The following is a 20472-nucleotide window of genomic DNA, read 5'->3' as shown; positions in this document are numbered from 1 at the left end:
CCCTTAGCACTGGACCAATGGAAAAAAAAGAGTATGTGTTACGTCACGGATCCTAGTAACAGAAGGCAGATTAGGGAGGAGAGAAGTAAGAGGAAATGTATTTTTTTGTGTAATGTGATTGGTTGTGGAAGAACATCCGCTTGCCAATACATGCTACACATTCCCAACTTGTTCTACCAATAGACTCACAAGGCGAGTTACTATTGGTCAAATTGATTTGTAGCTTTTATTGGCCTTGGATCAGGAAGTGGGCGGGGACCTGTGCTATATAAGGAGATGTTGCTGGATACAGAGGACCTGTCATCAGACCATTCACATCAATAATAATATTCTGCTTAGCTCTTCAGGGCAGGGTCCTTTCTTCCTCCTGTGTCTGTATCTGCCTGTCATTTGCAACCTCTATTTAATGTACAGCGCTATGTAATATGTTGGTGCTATATAAACACATTATAATAATAATGAGGTCGGATGCTCAAGTACCACACATGTTGCAAATGGATTAAAACGGGGATGCAAGAGACACTGGACCTCATTTTTTCAAAATCAAGCAATTATAGGCCAGCATGTGATGGTTTTATGCTATTTGTTCCTGATGAAGTGGACTTCGCTCCGTGAAACGCGTTGAAAGTTTAATGCCTACTAAAACACACTAGACTAACCATGGAATTGTAAAGATGAATGATTTTTGAAAGTTTTTTTAAATGAAGTATTGAATAAAATAATGTTTTATTTTATGTCCATGAAACATGCATATTTTGTTTTATTGAAGGCCTTAAAAGTCCTTAAATTATCTCCTTATATCCGTACAATTTACCTGTAAAAGCTTACTTTGTGTGGACCTCACAAAGGCCTGACATTTTACATGGAGCTGCCATCATGGATTTAATGTAAGCAGTTGTGTTACTGTTTAGATTTGGTAAAAGTCAAAGCAAAACTTTCATGAAAAAAATACCTTTATAGGGAAAAGGCCTCACTCCCTCCACAAACCGAGCCCAAATCAGCTTCTCTCTTCTTTCTGGAGCGGAGAGATCATCAGACGTAGCCGTCTTTTTTCTTCCCTTTTTTGGGTTCTTCTCAGATCACCCAAACATGTACAGTGCAGGCATAAGATCGGGTGATGTGTCTTTCTACAAATGTAAAGAAAAAGGTGCAGATTTCATAGTGTATGTGTGAGATGGAATACTTTTTTATATTATGGGAAAGCTGATGACGCATGCCCGATCCCAGGCATGCACAGAAGGAGCAGTCCACAATCTCCTGTGTATCCCAGGAGGCTTCAGGTTTCCCCTGCAGTCTTTATTGCCACAGCAGTAGAGTTGGATAGGGAACTCCTTTTTATATTAAAGTGGAAGTAAACCCAAAACAGAAAAAATCCCACTTACCTTCAATCCCGCAGATCAGTCTGTCCATCGGGAGGTTTCTTCCATTGAGTCACGTGTCGTCCCGGTATCTGTCTCCGGCCCAGGGCAGAAGGAGCTCCGGGCACCAACATCTTCTCCTCTCTTGCCAGAGATGGAGCAGCCTAGAGCCTTCCGGAATGTGTGACGTAGGTATCCCGGGAGGCTCTGCGCTCCTATTAATTCTTGATCGCCTAGGCAATCAAGAATAAAGGAGTGGTGCTTCTACCTTTTTTTTAAAACAGTGCTGCACTTAAAAATAACACAAATAAACAAGATTTTTACATTAAAAATAAGGGTTGTCTATCTTTTTATGTAAAGTAAAAATTCTGAGTTTAGGTACGCTTTACCATGTCATGATAGGTCCACTTTAAGTCCTTCAGAACCCTGAATAATCTTAATGTTTGATCATAGTGAGAAGATTTTAGGGGCCCAAGAACTGCTGATGTTTTTACTTCTATGGGGACTGGTGAGCTGAGTGTTCAGTAATTGTACTTGAAGGATATGTAGGACTGCAACAGGGACTGTAGTGTTAGGCTGACTATATACTTTACAATCTGAAATTTCAAATCAGCGTATAGAATCCGGCAGGGCTTTGTTGCAGAAAGAGGCAGGCGGCGTCTATTCTATAATAAGCCCTCATACCTGCCTGAGCACCAACCTCTTTCAGCATAACAATCTGGGCCACCTGGGGTATTCTAGCTTCCTGAACTAAATGAACTATTCCCCATGGCTGTGGCCCGAACAATCAAGATGGCCAAAGGTTGAAACAAGGAAGAGGAGAAGAAAGAAGATGGTGGCACCAACCACAGATGAGTGCAATAAGAAATTGCAATCAGGCAGGTAAGGTGTTTTTATTGTATATATTATATATATTATATTTCATTTTTTTACATTTTTGGGTTTAGTTCCGCTTTAAAATTGGAATGAATAGGTTCATGTATTCTTTTCTCAGCTGTTTGCTAGCAATAGCATTTCTGCACCGTTTTTCATCGCAGCTCCAACTGTTTCCAAAAATGATGCCATAACATTTACCAGTTAAAAAAGTGTACCAGTGCAAGCAATGGGCCGCAAAAAACATTTTCACATGCCAAGTGTCTACCACCTGTTACTGCTCCGGGGCACCTAGTGGTTGCCATCTTGCAGTACTTAACACCACTGTTTTATGTCCCTAGTATAATAGCCTTGGTGTGCAGTCGTCGTCATGATTGCTTTGTGTTGTCCCTGCTGGGGGGGGCGCACCGGCCAGAGCCGCAGACCATGTCCCCCGTATGGATGGCAGACTCAGGGCAGTGGGCAGGTTGTGTCTTTGGACTCCTTTGAGTGACAAACGGCTCCCTGCGCATGCGTGGTCGGGAGTCCGTAAATTTATTGGTGTGTGTGGTCCAAAAGGTTGGCGACCACTGCTCTACACATTATATAACCATCTGCATTCACTGCATTGAATTCTGCTGTCATCGGGGCTGTTATTTCTTATCATACCACTTTGTATGGTTACAGCGAATTAAAATGTTAAGGAACCCACACAACTGTAAACTCAACATTTGTACATCTCTTATTGTCTTCTATTTCTCCTCCATACTGGGCACATATTTCCTTTTTTTGTAATTGGAACAACATTCCTGCAACATTTGGGTGCTTTAGTAACTCTACAGGTACCACTACATTTTTTCCCTAATGGTGTTTGAATTTGGGACACACACTGTGATGTGGTAAGGCAGACTACTGCAATGCATGGCAACCCATCTGCTGTGTATATGGTGCCATTTATTGGGTAATCTTATACAGGTAATCCCTTGGGTTAAGGACATCTGACATATGGACTACTCCTAGAATGGGGCTTCCCTGCTCCCTTGTGTGCAGGACAGAGGCTTGATGAGGAGAGAGGGGAGGGGGGGGGTTTGCATGACTTGCAGAAGAAATCGTTTGCTAAACACAGCTGAGACTGAGCTTTTCTGCAACCTCTTGTAACTCTTTAATGACCAAGACAAACTGCAGTTGTTCCATTTTGCATATCAAAGCACAGCTTGCTCCAGAAGTTAATGAATGTCTAGGCTCCATAAAGTTTTTTTGCTTTGTTTGTGATTAACTCACAATGAGGATTTTATGCAGTAACTGACACCACACTGCCTTGTAATATGTTGAGACAAACATCTGTCCTGATTGCATTTATTACAATAATGTACCTGTTCTGACTTACATACAAATTCAACTTAAGAACAAACCTACAGTCCCTATATCGTATGTAACTTGGGAACTACCTGTATATGTTGGGGCTTATGACATCTCATTCAAGATGGTGACACCAAGCAGCAGTCTTGGGGATTTTGGATGTCTACGCACACACATGGAGGCTGCTACAGATACCACATATGCATAAAATATGTAAAATCACATAGGTGGACAATGCCATCTTTTTCTTCTCCTCTTCCAGGTTCAGATCTCCATCTTCATTGGCTGGACTGGGATGGTGTAGCCCCTGCGCATGTGCTCATTCAGTCTTGGCCCAGTACATGCCGATATTGCATGCTGCGTTGCGCATGCGCACTTCATCGATTTGCTAAAATGAATAAAGTGATCAGGCAGGTACAAAAATGAACGAGCAAAATTCCAAATTTATTTTTCAGAACTATAATTCTGTTTTAGTACACTGAGTAGTAACGATGCTGCTCCTAGTGAGCAAAGGGCAATACACTGATTGTCATGTGTCATTAACACAATCTAAGGGCAAAGATTCTGCTCCTGCTCATGAAAGGATTAGGACACTAATGTACATGGTGAAGCGCTTGCACATTAAACCTGTCTACTTTCACTGTGCATTCACTTAGTTGTAGGTATGAAGCATGCGCAAAATTGTCACAGAAGGGCACGCCCCTGGGCAGAGCCCTAGAACTTGTAACAGATAAAACAAAGAGTAAGGCCATTAGTACACGCCCCTTGGGCGGGACCCAGCCTCTATAATACATGCATAATATATGCCCGCCCTTGGGCGGTGCCTTTACCTTATGATATAAGTATGACAGTGCGATCACTCTCCTGGGTGGAGCTTGTACCCAGCGTTATAGATACAATATTACAGTAAGGCTGTGTGGACACGCCTCTGGGCGGAGCTTTTACCCAGTTTTAGATAGGAAAGTACAGTAACGCTATGTGGACACGCCCTTGGGCGGAGCTTGTACCCGGTATTATAGATAGCACAGTACAGTAAGGCGGGTGGACACGCCCCTGGGCGGAGCTTGTCCCCTGTATTACAGATAGCACAGTATAATGAGGCTGTAATGACAGCTGGCAGTGTGTAGGTTGGAGGAGACACTTGCACATGAACCCGGGGGGTATCGCCATGGAGAGAAAGGACTCTGCCGGCCTGCAGCCAGGAGAACATTCTTTCTTTTACTTCGCCTATGGGAGCAACTTGCTGAGAGAGCGAATCCTGCTGGATAATCCTTCTGCTTCTTTCCATAGCATTGCCCTGCTCAAGGTGCTGCCAGATATGAATGTGTGAAGTGTGTGAATGTGATGGCACAACCTGCACTACATGGAGTGCCTGTATACCCCCCCATCATGGGGTCCTGTATACCCCCGGCATGGGGTGCCCGTATACCCCCCGCATAGGGTGCCCATATACCCCCAGCATGGGGTGCCCATATATCCCCAGCATGGGGTGCCCGTATACCCCCGGCATGGGGTGCCCGTATACCCCCAGCATAGGGTGCCTGTATCCCCCCCAGCATGGGGTGCCTTTATATCCCCAGCATAGGGTACCTGTATACCCCCCGCATAGGGTGCCCGTATACCCCCAACATGGGGTGCCTGTATACCCCCGACATGGGGTGCCTGTATACCCCCGACATGGGGTGCCTGTATACCCCCAGCATGGGGTGCCTGTATACCCCCTACATGGGGTGCCCGTATACCCTGGCATGGGGTGCCCATATACCCCCGGCATGAGGTGCCCATATACCCCCCGGCATGGGGTACCTGTATACCCCCAACATGGGGTGCCCGTATACCCCCGGTATGGGGTGCCTGTATACCCCAACATGGGGAGCCCGTATACTCCCCAGCATGTGGTGCCCGTATACCCCCAGCATGGGGTGCCTGTATGTAGTGCAGCATGTGTGGGTGTGATGTGAAGTTGCTATGTGCTGGTGGTTTCCAGGTAGCTACTGACACACCATGAGTCAGCAGATGAATGGTGAGCACTCCCAGCATAGGGATCAGAGGGATTCCCCATCAGCACTCTATTCTCATGACAGGCATGGGATTTTCATTGTTAGTTCAAAACAATACTAAAACAAAACAATTGAAATCCTTTACATGTGTTTGGTATTTTTTTGATAACATAATCTGTGTATGCCATCAATGTGCAATGTTGGATCTTTAGCTTGAATACGTACAGACAGAAATACAATTGATTTGTATGTATATATAATGAAAATCAATGGCAGACATAGCCGGTCCCTGTGCAGAACTGACTTAGGTCCCTTGTTGGCTAAGGAAGGTCCAGGGCCCTTGCAGTATCACACTTCTCATTGTCTGCTCCTGATAAAAATATATTAAGAATACCAATAAGTTTCTTTTATGATTTGGCAAAGTAGATTCTGGTGGATTGTAACTTTCAATGTAGAATGGTCCCTCCATGTATTGATAAGGTGCTGCACCTGACCCCCATCTGGATTTTGTGTATGACAGTAGAGTATTCTGGTCTGCTCTGTGCTGTTTGCTGCATTGTATAGTGTAATGAATGTCAGTAACATGTCCAGTAAACCTGATGGTGAGAAAAGTGGGACTAAACCTAAGTAAATAAATAAGGATTGGTAATATGCCATATAAAACATTTGTTCTCTTTGGTGCCTTTTAAGTTTTTAAAGCTGTTTTCATAATGGTTAACAATGATCTAGAACAACTGAACTGAGATTTAGTTTTTCATCCAAAAGGGAAAAGTTCAATCCATTGATGATTAGCAGACTATGACGAGGCAAGTTAACCAACAGCTATGAAACGTGATGTAGAGGATTGACAAATACTGTATGCCTCCTGAATAGCTTTGTGTATTTATTTTCAATGTGTATGTTTGTAGAAATGACTTGTACTGTACTTGGGAAACAATATTCTAGGAAAATAGATTTCAGGAGCGGATTGAATTAGCTTGCCTCTATGTGATTCTGTTTTATTTATAAAGGTTGGCATTAGGTGAACAGTTAATATAATAAAATAGCGGGCAGATTTTTTTTATTTATTTCTTTATGTACATATTTAGTGCTGATGTCTTTTGCAGTGTTTTAGAACAGTGGTCGCCAACCTTTTGGACCTCACGGACCACTAAATTTAAATTTTTAAATCTCATAGATCATTAATATTAATTTTTTTAGAAAGATAAATATATTTGTAAAGCAATGATCTTTCTAATTGTGAGGACTGTGCAGGCTCTGATTCATTGATCAGATCACGGATAAGTGAAGTATTACTATTGTTACTATTATCATTAGTTGTATTATCTTTGGTATCACTAAATAAATACAAAATATTTGTTTGCTTTTTCTCACTCATTATGGGTTTATTTCATTCCAATCTAAGAACAAGAAATGATAGTTATCAAAGTCAAACTATTTGATGCCATTAAATATAACAGGTAAAGAAAATACACAGGTAAGGTCATACTTACCTAAAAAGGCATCTGAGAAATAATCAAATAAAACAATTGGATGAGACTCGGTATTGGCAGAGCGGGGTGACTGTTGTAATGGTGGAAACAATACTGAAGTGTACGGCTCGGCACCGGTTGCCTCATTCAACTTAACAGTACACTGATGTCACGCTGCGCCTCCCTTGTTTTTCTGTCTCTAGTACAGTTCATGAATTTAGTGCAATATAAAGGTGAAAATTGTCAAACAGAATACAAGAATTTATTAGATTATTTTTTTTGTTTTATTAATATTAAAACATAAAAATTGCAAATAATGTCCACATTTTTCTCGCGGACCACCAGTGGTCAATGGACCACCAGTTGGCGACTGCTCCTTTAGAGTTTGTAGTGCAAGGCCAAAGCACTAGCCAACGAGCCACCAGTGCAGCTGTATTCACAAACGACCATAGTGAGTGTCTTTTTGAGTCCCCACTCCTGGTAGTGTCAATTTACTAGTTCTCTTCTATAGAACCCAACAAAAATGTCTATGCGGAAAGAACAGATCAACACTACCAGGAGTAACCATTTTTTAAGGAGACTTCACAATATATTATCTTCCCGGATTATAGCAACGTTTAGTGGAACAGGCAGAAAGAGATGTAAAATGTATTATCTTCCTTTGCAGTGAAACATTATATCTTTCATGTTAGTTTAGCAACAGAGATGCCTTTCATATACTCCACAACTCTGAATCCTACAGCTTATTGCAGGTCTGCTTGGAATTTACATAGGATTGTGGACCCCCTTACAACCTGAGAGCAGCGCTTGGACCTGGCAATTGGCAGCCCAGGTACTCAGTGCTATACCATAGAAGGAAGGTAGAAGTGGTAAGTTTTTAGTTTAGTTCTAGTGGAAAGGGGACAATATAGCCCAACTTTGGTGCCAGTCCCACCAGGTTGAATAATTTTTGATGCTCTTCTACACTTCTTTAGGATATGGGGCCATTCATGTACAGTATTCTCGCCAGAATTTTTTTTAATCTGGGTGGGAAAAAGCTGTGGGTGGGTGGGTATATTGTGACCCAAGTTTTCAGTAACTACCTAAAAAACAGTCGTGTGGTTACTAAAAAGTGCCAGCTGTTGCGTCCGGCTAAAAGGGAAGTATTGAAGGCACAGAATCTGCATAAGAGCCAAGCAACTAGCATTTTTACCGCAAGAGAAGTCAATAGTAGTTGTTGGTAGATGCAGGAGAGTTGCAATTAACTATAGCCAAACATTCTTTTAGTCTTGGATATGATGGGTAAGGGTTTGGAAACACTGTTGGGTATCTAATCTTTATGTGCTTTTTATTCTTAGGACTTTCGACTTGCATTTGGGACCCATAAAGGCAGTGGGAACAAGAGATGGCATGGTGGAGTGGCTACAGTGGTGGAGAGTCAGGGAGATGAAGTCTGGGGAGTTGTATGGAAGATGGACATCTCCTGCTTGGACTCCTTGGACATGTAAGTGAACACAGGCTTCCTATGCATCCTGTGTCATACTGTGCTAAAATATGAAATCACCAACATATGGAGACTCAATTAGGCACATATATGAAGCAGGGCAACAATGGCTAAAAGCACTTTAACCTCTATAGACAATAGATTTACATTCTACTGTGTGGGATGTTGCTACATAGCCAGCAGAACATTACTTATCATGCTGGTGAAAAGAATAGGCTATTATGTAAAGCCTCAGACCTAGATCAAAAGTCAGTCAGTGTGACTTCTGGTGAGAAAGTATTTTATTTGTCCATCGAAATCATGTGACTTTGTGTACTTAATGCCCAACTAAACCCACTAGGCAAATTTTAAAAGCAGTCAGGTTAATGAGTGAATAAACCATACAGAAGCAAAATTATAGACAGAATATCATTTTATGGGCCAAACATGCTTGCACATTGCACTAGAGCTCATTTCCTCCAGCCTTTGAATGGAAAAGTTAGTGCAAGGATCAACAAGGTGTGACCATGTGACTCCTAAAGTAAAAAGATCACTAGATGCCAGACTACATTTCCCAACATCCCTACATTACAGGAGAAAGCATTTGTCTACACAAGGGGGCAAAACTTATACATCAGATGATTCTCGTCCGTAAATCGCCTCAGGGCAGATATCAGACAAGAATCTAGTGTGTGTACAGTGCTCGTCGTTCACCATTCATTGATCTGTCCTGGCAGATCCAGGAACGATGAATGACGAACAATTATAATGAAAGTGAAAGGGAGAGAGCACAGTGGGGTGCCGCTTGCTCCTTCTCCCCCTCCTCTCTCCATAGAGCAGAAAGGTGGTCTATGTACAGCACTCGTTCATGCATCGTACTGTCTTTTGTCATAGGAAAGAATCACGAATGATCCTTTCCAACCACAATAATTGCATGTATGTACATAGTATAAGTCTACTTAAGCTACGTACACACTTCCAATTATTATCGTTGGTAAACGAACGACGAACGATCCTGCACGATATCTGCGAATGATCGTATAGCACCGATCCTGTACATGCAGATAACTGCAGATAACGACACGATCGTTCGCAGATATTGTACACACAATAGATCCGATCGTTGGACGATACAGGAAGTGAGCGAACGTTCGTTCGTCGCACATGCTCAGACCATGAACGATCACTGAACGACCGTACACACGATAGATGGTAAACGATCGTCGTCCAATCCGATCCGCCGGTCTGGTCGTTCATTTCCAGCGACTATTCTCGTTCGTCGGCTTCGTTGGTTACTTTTTTTATGAACGATTTTTGCCCAATCGATCGTTCGTCGTTCGTTTCCAACGATAAAAATTGGAAGTGTGTACGCAGCTTTAGACTGTTTATCCAGCATTTAAATCCCATGTTTGAAATTCCCATTCATTGCAATGGTCCACTTTAAGCTAGAATGTTTCCGGGTATTTTGTTAATGGTTTCCAAGAAAACGCAACCTACAAAACTGGCCATAAATGCCTAAAAAAGCCCACAAGTGCTCCACAAAAAAACACCCGAAAACCTGGGAAATGAAAATGTCTATAAATACTCCAAATGCTTTCTATGACATACCTGGGATGTTGATAGGCAGTAGCCTTGCGTGATTGTTCAATCCCAAAGCAGGTCTGAATCTGCCCTGAAGGTGATACTTTTAATACTGAGAAATCAGTATGACATCAGTTTGGGATTCGTATAATCTCAATTAAAATTCATTGAAAGGTGCATTTGACCTGAAAAAATTCTCGTTGATCTGCATTTACTCTGCTGTAAGTGTATTTTGCATTCCTATACAATACTTTAGGAATAAAAAACCTGCTTGAGGCGTATAAAAGGAGGAACAAAGCACAACCACGGTGTTGGACTGTAACACAGGAAAGATAATTTGCATATGTAAAAGGCAAATTGGCCACCAATGTGTACATATAGTTAAAAATTGTACAGAAACAATGCTTTTAAAACATTGAGAATGATACAAATATTTACATCTAATGTTTATGTAAAATATTGTAAATACTTATTTTGTAAAATGTATGTATAGGAAATATTTTTTATTATTTTTGCTATGGTTAGGGAGGGATTAGAATCCAATTCTATTTTAATTGCTACATGTGTTCCTACTGGGGATATTCACCCTATAGGACCTGCTGCTGATCATTGCCACTGGGACTGAAAGCAAGAAGAAATCCAACAGTTCTCATCAGAACAAAAGGTGGGGGGAAATCTGATGGGGACACGTGGTGATACTTCAGGAACCCTGCAGCATTCTCCTCCATATGAAATGACAGCAGTCATCCCCACTCAATTTTTTAGTGATCTGCCATAGAAAATTGGTAAATGATGTTGGGGGACCACTGTACACATGCTAAATTTTCAACCAAGACGATCACAGTTATTCATCTTGGGTGACAACTATCCAGCATGTGTATACATATGTACAGGAATTTTTTTTATCTTATAAAAATGACCTCTTGCTTCCTGCTGAGCCTCCAGGGCCAGAAGTAAAGAGAAGTCCCCCCAACAAGGCAGACAGCAAACATTGGTTAAGCTAAGCAATATATTCTGATATAAATAGATTTGCTTTCACAAGATGACTAAAACTGTTTTTGTTTTCTGTAGCCAAGAAGGGGTGGAAGGTGGTATTTATCAACCAATAGAGATCAGTGTTCAGACACCAGATGGAGAGCTTGTTTGCCGATGTTATCAGATGAATCAGTGTGTATATGGACTGACTTCACCGCAGTACAAACAGGTAAGATATTGGGGCTCAAAACATTCACCTTTGACTTCATACAGACACCAATGTGTACAAATCATTGGGCCTGATTTATTAAAGCTGTCCAAGACTGGGGAAGATGGACTGTCATGGAAGAACCTGGGTGATCCAACAAACCCGGAATGGATTTCCTTAGAATCATTCTTAATCAGATGGCAAATGTTTTCAACCTTTGCACAGATCCATTCATGCCACAATCATAAGAGCTTCTAATATAGTCACAGAGTATTCACGATATGCTTGCCAATTATGGAACAGACTCACTGTGTTTGCAGGTGCCCTGCATTGATGACAGGTCCAGAAACCCATCACTGCTGCCTCCTAGAAGGATGCCATCTTTGCCATCAACTCCACGGCAAACTTCCAGGTCCATGGTGCTCCTCTTCATTGAATGGATACTGATAATGAAACTCTGTGTGTGAAGGAGGGCTGCAAGAGTTACACTGTCCTTAGCTGGCTGCTGGCTCTATATGCTGTGGTGCCATTTACATTGCTTTGCTTTGCAGTGAAAAAACAGCCATAGGGCTCAGCCTCAGGGCTGATATCGGACAAGAATCTGGCGTGTGTACAGCGCTCGTCGTCCATCATTCTGATAACCGTCCTGGCGGATCCATGAATGACGAACTAGGAACGATCATAATGAAAGTGAAGGGGAAAAAGCGCAGCGGGGTGTCGCTCTGTCGTTCTCACCCTCCCCTCTCCATAGAGTAGAATGGTGCTGTATGTACAGTGCTCAATCAAGCATCTTTCAGTCTTTTGTCGTTTTGTCCATCGACAATTATTCCACGTGTGTACCTAGCCTAAAGAATATAATGCTTTGATTTTAAACACAAATATTTGAAATGAAACCTTTTCATGTGTGCAAAAACACTTTTAGATTTTCTTTTCTTTACATACAGATGTTTTCCTATATTAAATTTTAGGTGAATCTGTCACTTTCCAGGTGATTTATTTACACAAATGAATTAACACAGCATGTCCATTCTTTTTTTTTCTGGTAGGTTTTGTGCATGGGAGCAAAGCAGAATGATTTACCACCTCAATATCAGCAAATGCTAAGAGAGCTGGAAACCAATAAATATTCAGGTCCGATTGCTATCATGGACAGATTGAAAGATGCGTTACAAAGAGTGCAAGATGAAGGATAATTTTCATAATAGTTGCAGCAGCTGCATATCTATTTGAACAGTTTAGAGATTCCCACTTTTTTTTAAACTTGGTGCTGTTTTTTTTTTTATCTTAACAAATAAAATGATTTTATTTCAACATTCTATCTCTGTTAACATGGGTATTCTATCATGCGGAAGTAAAATGAACCTTTATGTCAGGTATGATTAGGAGACAAGTGTAAAACGTCCTGGGACCTCCAGTAATGACAACCAAGCTTGCTGAGTTTTGGTTCCAGGGATGCACCCTTCTAAGTATTTGTCTCAGGTCCCATTAAATCTGTGTTTTGTGGCAATGCCCACAGCATGTGTTTACGTCTCTTGCAAATCAAATGGCACCCCAAAGCATGGTAACATTGTTCAGAGAGGTAGAAAAACAAGTCTGACGGTGTTGGTGTGATATAAAACATATTGGAAAGTTTATTTACCTGCAGATATCAGAATAAGCATACGAGTGGGTCCTGAATTAGGAGGTTAGGTGTTTACACCCGAATACTAATTCAATAACAAAAGATCAAGTCTTTGTCTGGATAAGGTCACCAGTTTTCACCTTTAGACAAAGAATTCCTCAGGCTCTGAGTGTCCCGAACAGTCAGGTGGAAATCTGTCATTAGACAGACACAGCATCAGTGGTTTCAATGATGAATTAGTTGCAGAGATGAAAGTTATCCCGTTGCATAGGGTGCAATGTGAGGAAATGAGGAAACGGCAAATAAGCCGCAATAGTTACAAATGATACTAAATTCTATACTGTTGCTAATTTACCCAGACTGCTCTCTGTCCTAAATATACCCCTGAAGAAGCCTAAATGGGTGAAACGCGTCGGTTAAAAAAAGACTTACGCTGGTTTAACCATAAGTAGTTGTCTGATGTATAGAATGGAAGTCCTGATCCCATGATGATACAATGGGCTATGGGTGAATTCACTACACAGATGTATTGTATATAACCATGTATGCTTGATTACTAAAGAATACCCACTCTGCTGTTTCCTCATTTATTTTCTCATAACTTTAAGGGGTGGCTACCACCATAAAATATGAAGAGAGGCTTAACCTACATATATGGATTCCAAATAATGAATACCAACCATACACAGCCGCCCACAAATCAGCAAAATCCTGAAATGGAAACTGCAAACCGCAGTCCCAAAATGTTTTGGTTTGTTGCATTCAGGACTACCTGGTCCATATAGCCTATTGACTCTTTAGGTCCAATTAGGTCTTTAGTGATTGGGCAACCAGGAGGCTAAATCGTTAAGGAATTCCCTAGAGTGGGGTGAAAACTGCACAAAAACCTGACTTTGACCCTTCCTTGGAAAACAAATTCACTATACCTGGATGAAAAAATCGTAAAGCAGGGTGGATAGGTATGACTTATGCATTTAAAGGTATGATTTTTATTTAGGCTAGAAAGTGCCTTTTATCAGTCGACCTTTTTACCATTGTAGAACCCTTAAATTAACCTTCAGGTTTTTTCGGAGCTCCCCTGCTATATTTACAATATCCACAGATCACAGTATTTTAGTATGGTGGTCAGTAGAAAAAATGTCACCCATACAGGTAGTTAAAAAGATCATTGGTGTCATATAAACTGACCTGAGAGTCACAAATTGTTTAAGAAACAACCTCTGGATGAAGCCTGAGATTACACAAAACAGTTATTGAAGGTAAATGAAATTGCTGGTCTGCATCTACAAATGTGAGCTAACTGGCTGGTATGCTGACCTAGCTCCAGAAATGTGTAAATTGTTGACCCAGAAGAGATATAGATTTCAGGTGTCCATGTCAGGTTTTTTCCATAGCGTATATGTTCTGGAAATACTGGGATCAAATGATCAGTCATGGAGGATTGATGAATAACATCAAGGGGCTGTTGTACACATGTCAGACTTTCACCCAAAATGAGCACAACCATTTATCTTGGGCAACTTTTGTCTGGTGATATTAAGCCTCCAACTCACCCTCAGAAGTCAACTGCACACAATGGGCCTGATTTATTAATGCTCTCCAAGGCTGCAGAGGATACACCTCATCAGTAAAGCTGAGTGATCCAGCAAACCTAGAATGGAATTCCTGAAAGCTATTTGCTAGCAAATGTTTTGAATACTGAATCCATTCCAGGTTTTCTGAATCACCCATCTTTACTGATGAAAGTGTATTCTCTCCAGCCTTGGGGATCTCTAATAAATCAGGGCAATTGTACTGAATGTAGCTGTAACTGATCAGATGGAATTAAAGAACTGTGTGCTTATAAGTAATTGGTCGCTGCTAAATGCTACATTTCTTTTATGTTTGTGGCAAATGATCATTAACTGCTACCTATTAAAGCACAACTAGAGTCTTAAAAAAGTGTTTGCAGGTAGTTTTTAATGTGTCACTTCTGGCAGAAGAAAATGCTAATGTAATGTATCTTGCCCATGTGTCAGGATTATGAGAGGTAAAGACTGAATAGGAGCGCAGAGCCTGCTGGGATTAGACTGCTTCTTCTGCGCATACCTAGGATTGACAGCACCAGGGGGATCGATGGATCTGCGTAAATAAAGGTAAGCATCATTTTTTTATTTTCACTTTATTTCCTCTTTTATTCTAGGTGTGAATGTGCCCTACGTATGCTACACATCATGGTGAGAATATTTGCCCATGTGCACCCAGGCTCTGATTTTCCACGTTCTGCTTACAGCAGAGCTGGGCTACAGGCACCAACAACCATAGACACCCCAGACACACTGCTTTCTTATTACCCCCACCAAATAAGACAATGATTTGGAGAGATTATAATAATATATATATAATATTAAATAGGATTTTTTATAGCTAGTAGTCTTTCTATGTTTATTCTGTATAGTCAGTAAAAATTTGGAATATTGTACCCATCCTTTACAATCAAAAGCTCATTGAATACACTGTATGTATATTTATCTCTTTGTTCTTTTGACTTGATACTCATATCATTAATTGAGCTATATCATAACTATTTGTAAGAACAGATAACAGTATTGGTTTCCTGTATAATTATGTTTGTATATACAATATGCTTATGTGCAGCCAGCAAACAAACACCATGTATCAAGTTCCCTGAAAAAGCCCTTTTTTCAGGGAAAACGCGAAACGCGTCACAGAATATTCAAATGCTTCAATTCTAATAGGGATTTGATGTCTAGTTGATAGGTCAAAAAAAAAAAAAAAAAAACCCTGCAGCGGGGATGACCTTTACTGTGTTAAATTGTTTTTTAACAATATTGTATGCACATTCCTAAGAAAGGGAATTTTTTCGCAATACATTGCCGCACATCAAATACCGTGGCTTTTCTCTTTTTCTTTATTGTATTTACAAGGATTTATATAGTGTCAGCATATTACGTAGCACAGTACATTGAACAGGGATTGCAAATGACAGACAGTAACACAGGAGGAGAGGACCCTGCCCCGAAGAGCTTACAATCTAAGAGCTGGGGGAAGTAACACACAATAGGAGAGATGTCATATCCCTATTAAATGTACAGCGCTGTGTAACATGTTGGTGCTATATAAATCCTGTTTATTAATAATAAAATAATAATAATAATAATAATAATATAGCACACATAGGACACAAGAACCTCAGCAGCCTGCTCTGTTATTATCACAATGCTGACCCTGAGAGGGGCGGAGCCGAACATCCCTTCTTTCAGAACTATCCCCGCCCCCCGCATACACGGCTACAGCGTAAGTACCGCCCACGTCCCCGCCCCTTCTCTTATAATCACCTCCCCAGCCTGCAGCGTATCAAGATCATTCGGCTCTGTTTGTATAGCACGTGACTTCCGGTGCAAGCATGTTTTCTGGTTCAGTTCCGGAGCAAGCAATGGAGGCGGATGGTTCATATGAGCCGGGGTTCGTAGGGATCCGCTTCTGTCAGGAATGGTAAGCAGAGAGTTGTCCGAAGGCTAAATTTGTGTTAGGAGGGTGTGGAGCACGGCTTGTTACAGCTGGACTACAAATCCCGACATTCCATGCAGGCTTCTGATTGGTTAGGCGTGCTGGGACTTGTGCCTGCCATGGTGACCCTGATGGGGGCTGAGCCTCCAGGAAGCACTGACTTTATATTCCCTAAGGCTTGCAGAGCATGGGAAGGGGGAGGTCTATAAATTCTTATACATAATGCAATGTTCCTTGGTCACTAGTGTGGTCTTCCTGGGTTATGTATTTGTAGGGAGCAATAGTCTGCAAAACAAAGACATCAAGGTGATGGGGGAATAATTTCCAGCATGAGGAGCAATTTATTGGCATGTGAAGACATTTGGGGGTTGTAAGGAGTAATCGGGTGCAGGCAGAGGTATAGGGTCCCATCCTTCTCTCTCTGGGATCGGTGCCCACTTGTTGGTGATGGGCAGTAGGGATCTCACGCTTGCACATCCATGGAAATAAACCAGACACCCAGTTATGTTTCTATATAGCAAATCGATGATGATGGTGATCTGCTCTGTAAGCAATTAATTGCTCTAATATTTGGATTTTGTTTGTTTCCCATTCCAGCAACAACATGTTGTACCCTAAAGAAGACAAAGAAAACCGGATCCTGCTTTATGCTGTAAGAAACATGCCCAGAGCCTTTGGTTAATTTTACCTCTAATACAATCACTGCATTGTTATAGGATTTGGTATGCGCTTGTTGCGTTCCCTGGTACCGGAGTCATTAAACAAGAACTAAACTAAAAAATGCCTAAAACAAAAAATACACTGAAGGTCAGTCCTGAGGTCATTGGGTCCCACATGGTCCCGGCATCTGTCTTTGAGCAGCTGCTCTGGGTGCCACCTTCTTCTCCTTTTCTCCAGGGTTCTTCCTACGGGATCGGGCCTTGTAGATGGGGAAAAAAACTTGCCGATCTCACTGCGCATGCGTGAGATTGGCAATTTTTGCCTGAAAAAAGGACTCCTTCTGTGCATGTTTGAGATGCTCAGGAGCACCCAAGAACCTCTGCATTCCCATTTATTCTCGATCGCCTAGGTGGTTGGGAATTAGGGGGTGGTGCTGCACCCCCCCCCCCTTTTTTTGTTTTTTTTTTTTTTTTTTTTTTGTCTTGCGCTTAAAAAAAACAAATAGAATTTTTACCTACATAAAAGTGTTTGTCTACCCTTTTATGTAAAGTGAAAATTCTGAGTTTAGGTACTCTTTAACATCTGAATTTTAGGCCAACTTCTACACATTAGGAAAGTATTGGTCCCCAGATGTCGGGGGCAAGTCAACCAACATCCAAACCATGAAGTTTCATCTATTAACACTTTAAAATAGCAAAGTTTTTACAGAGTATATTTAATAGGTGCTTATCCGCTTATTCTCTTATCATCTAAATCAAATAGTGAAATGAACTACCAGCCCTTCACTTTGATCTGCCTCCATTGGAACTCATGATGAAAGTGAGGGGCTGGAATTTCATTTCGTTATTTGATTTATATGACAAGACAATTCCTTGTACATGTTTCTTTCTGCAATGTAAATCCTGTCTCATCACAATTTTAATTGTGGAAGTGTATAACTTACTGTTTTCTATATATAACTTACTTTTTCTATTTTTTCCCAGTGTCGAAACTGTGACTACCAACAGGAGGCTGATAATTGCTGCATTTATGTCAATAAAATCACACATGAAGTAGAGTGAGTATCCTTCTTTTATATGTCTCTGTATTATATCATGTCTATATTCATATTCTTTGTATATCCTTCTAATTATGTTTAGTGATATGTCTTCTGATAGTATTACAATTTATATTCTTGTTCCTACAGTTATTTTTGTTTGTACAGTTGAAATCCGATCCTGATATCACTACTGTTGGGCTTTTGTAGACCTGATAAGGGGGATATTCTGGTGGCTTTTGTTTTGTTATGGCCAGGACACTATCTGCATGGAGTTTGCAGGTTCTTCCTGTGTTTGTGTTGGTATCCTTCGGTTACCTCCCACGTTCTGAAAAATTATGCAGTTAGGTTATATGGCTTCCCATAAACTTGGCCTTGGACAATATTAAAAAAGACATTTGACTATGATAGGGATATTAGATTGTGAGCTCCTTTGAGGGGCCGCTAGTGACATGACTATGGACATTGTACAGTGCTGAGTAATATGTCGGGGATATATGAACACTGTGTAACAATAAGATATGGATTATTAAAGCTGATGTTTAGTTTCCTATTTCATTTTTCTATAGTTTAATACCCCTTTTCATCAACATGCTGATGAAAAACTTTTAAGGGGGCTCTGGCAGGGTGCTGTATGTAGCTTTCTGAAACCTTTCCAGCACCATGCCTTGGAACTCTTCTCAAATTGCTCTTGGAAGGAATGCAAATATTAAAATGCCCTAAGTGTATACAAAAGTCTATACAAAGTTTTTCTTTGGGTTTACACAAAAATGAATTTTGGGGCAGATAGTCCAATTTTGCAGGGCTATATGTATCTAGTGACAACCCAGATGACCATTCCACACTAGAATGGATCAAATATTAGCGTGAGAAGGTCAGTCTGTAATCTCTTTTTTTATTAGTTATTCTTGTTCTAGTTTGTTGGATCATAGTTGGATGCATTTTTGTCTATCTAGCTGTATGTATGGTTATTAAATTACATAATTTGGCTTCTTTCTCAGTGAATTGACTCAGATCATTGCTGATGTATCTCAAGACCCCACTCTGCCCCGTACAGAGGATCATCCCTGTTCAAAGTAAGTGACCTTACCCAATAGAGCTCCTATTACCTGCACGCCTTACATCCAGTGTAGTATGTAACAAATGTCTCTCTTATAGGTGTGGACACAAAGAAGCCGTGTTCTTCCAGTCGCACAGTGCAAGAGCTGAGGTACTATATTCTATTCTGTGTCCTTAAGGTTTCTTTTTTTTCTGTCTCTTTATTCTGTGTCTCTCTCTACATACTTGCCCTGATCAGTCTTCTTTTGAATACAATATAACTGGGACTAAGATGAGTTCTTTTATCGCTCCACAAATTTTCTATACCTTTCCTTTTCAATCTCTTCATTCTTGCAACCCATAAAGTTGGTGCTGCCATCTTTGTTTAGACATCATTCTGAGAAATGACTGTTAGAAATGTTTACACCTTTTATCCATAAATCTTATTAAAGCTTTAGTTTAGGTAAAACGGTTCAAAATGTCTAGTGAAATAATTAGTTAAGTATACTTCCACTCACAATGCACTTTTATTTTCCTTTAGGATGCCATGAGATTGTATTATGTCTGCACCGCTCCACACTGTGGTCACCGCTGGACTGAGTGATCCCATTCTCTAAAAGGATATTGTTCTCTTCATGTGTTTTTATTGTTAAATAAATGTACAGTTTTTTTTTTAATTTAGCAAATTTGTGTTCAATTTTAAACGGATAAGTAGTGTCTCACCAGTATTGCCCAGCAGGGCCTGGTAACGATTCATTAAAATTTTGCCACGGTTTGGTATATGTACAGCTTACACTACTCTGCTATGCTCGGCCTCCTATCGGCACACTAGCTGAGAATAGCAGAGTAGTGTAAGAAAGCTGGTGTGCTGTCAGGTGACAGAGTTGCTGGGAAAGGCAGAGAAATGTAAGTCTTAGTTGCGTTGAGTTAGACTCCCACTGTCACTAGCTTTAAAGCAGTAAAAGGAGGGCCATAACGCTGCCGTCTCTTCTGCCTCCTGTCATTTCCAGCCCCCACCAGACAGACTGGCACTGGTCTGCAGCCCGGGGGTTGTGGACCACTAACCTAGAGGACTTGGTGTCTTTATCCTTCAGACATATGTCTCATTACACTGTTATCACTGAACGATCCTGTTGCCATATCAAGCTGCATAATTTTCTGAGGGATCTTTAGTACATAGACTAGGGCTAACCAGCTGTCAACAACAAGTGACATTCTTGTGAAGTATAAAGAAATTTGTAAAATACATGCATTAAATATGGATTGGTTACCCAAACACATGGGTTCATTTACTAAAAGAGTTTAGGTTGTTCACTTAGCAAAGGTAATTCACTTCCTGA

At 40.9% G+C, this 20472-nt stretch overlaps 2 protein-coding genes across 2 annotated transcripts; both read left to right on the top strand.

The window, feature by feature from the left end:
• The first annotated feature begins 4633 nt into the window (after positions 1-4633).
• GGCT (gamma-glutamylcyclotransferase) lies at positions 4634-12583 on the top strand. The gene is made up of 4 exons (XM_072430706.1): positions 4634-4875; positions 8379-8524; positions 11156-11288; positions 12314-12583. Exons 1-4 carry the CDS (start codon positions 4717-4719, stop codon positions 12458-12460), a joined length of 585 nt encoding a protein of 194 aa, XP_072286807.1. The 5' UTR covers positions 4634-4716; the 3' UTR covers positions 12461-12583.
• A 3676-nt stretch (positions 12584-16259) lies between these two features.
• Positions 16260-19809, top strand: POLR2I (RNA polymerase II subunit I). The gene is made up of 6 exons (XM_072430676.1): positions 16260-16383; positions 16996-17050; positions 18042-18115; positions 19096-19170; positions 19253-19304; positions 19674-19809. The coding sequence occupies exons 1-6, from the start codon at positions 16295-16297 to the stop codon at positions 19734-19736; spliced, it is 408 nt and encodes a 135-aa protein (XP_072286777.1). The 5' UTR covers positions 16260-16294; the 3' UTR covers positions 19737-19809.
• The last annotated feature ends 663 nt before the right edge of the window (positions 19810-20472 follow it).

The sequence above is a fragment of the Pyxicephalus adspersus genome, chromosome Z, assembly GCF_032062135.1.
Source record: "Pyxicephalus adspersus chromosome Z, UCB_Pads_2.0, whole genome shotgun sequence".
Classification (NCBI taxonomy): Eukaryota; Metazoa; Chordata; class Amphibia; order Anura; family Pyxicephalidae; genus Pyxicephalus; species Pyxicephalus adspersus.
Note: the sequence above shows the minus strand (reverse complement) of the source record. Positions and strands in the feature narration are given on the sequence as shown.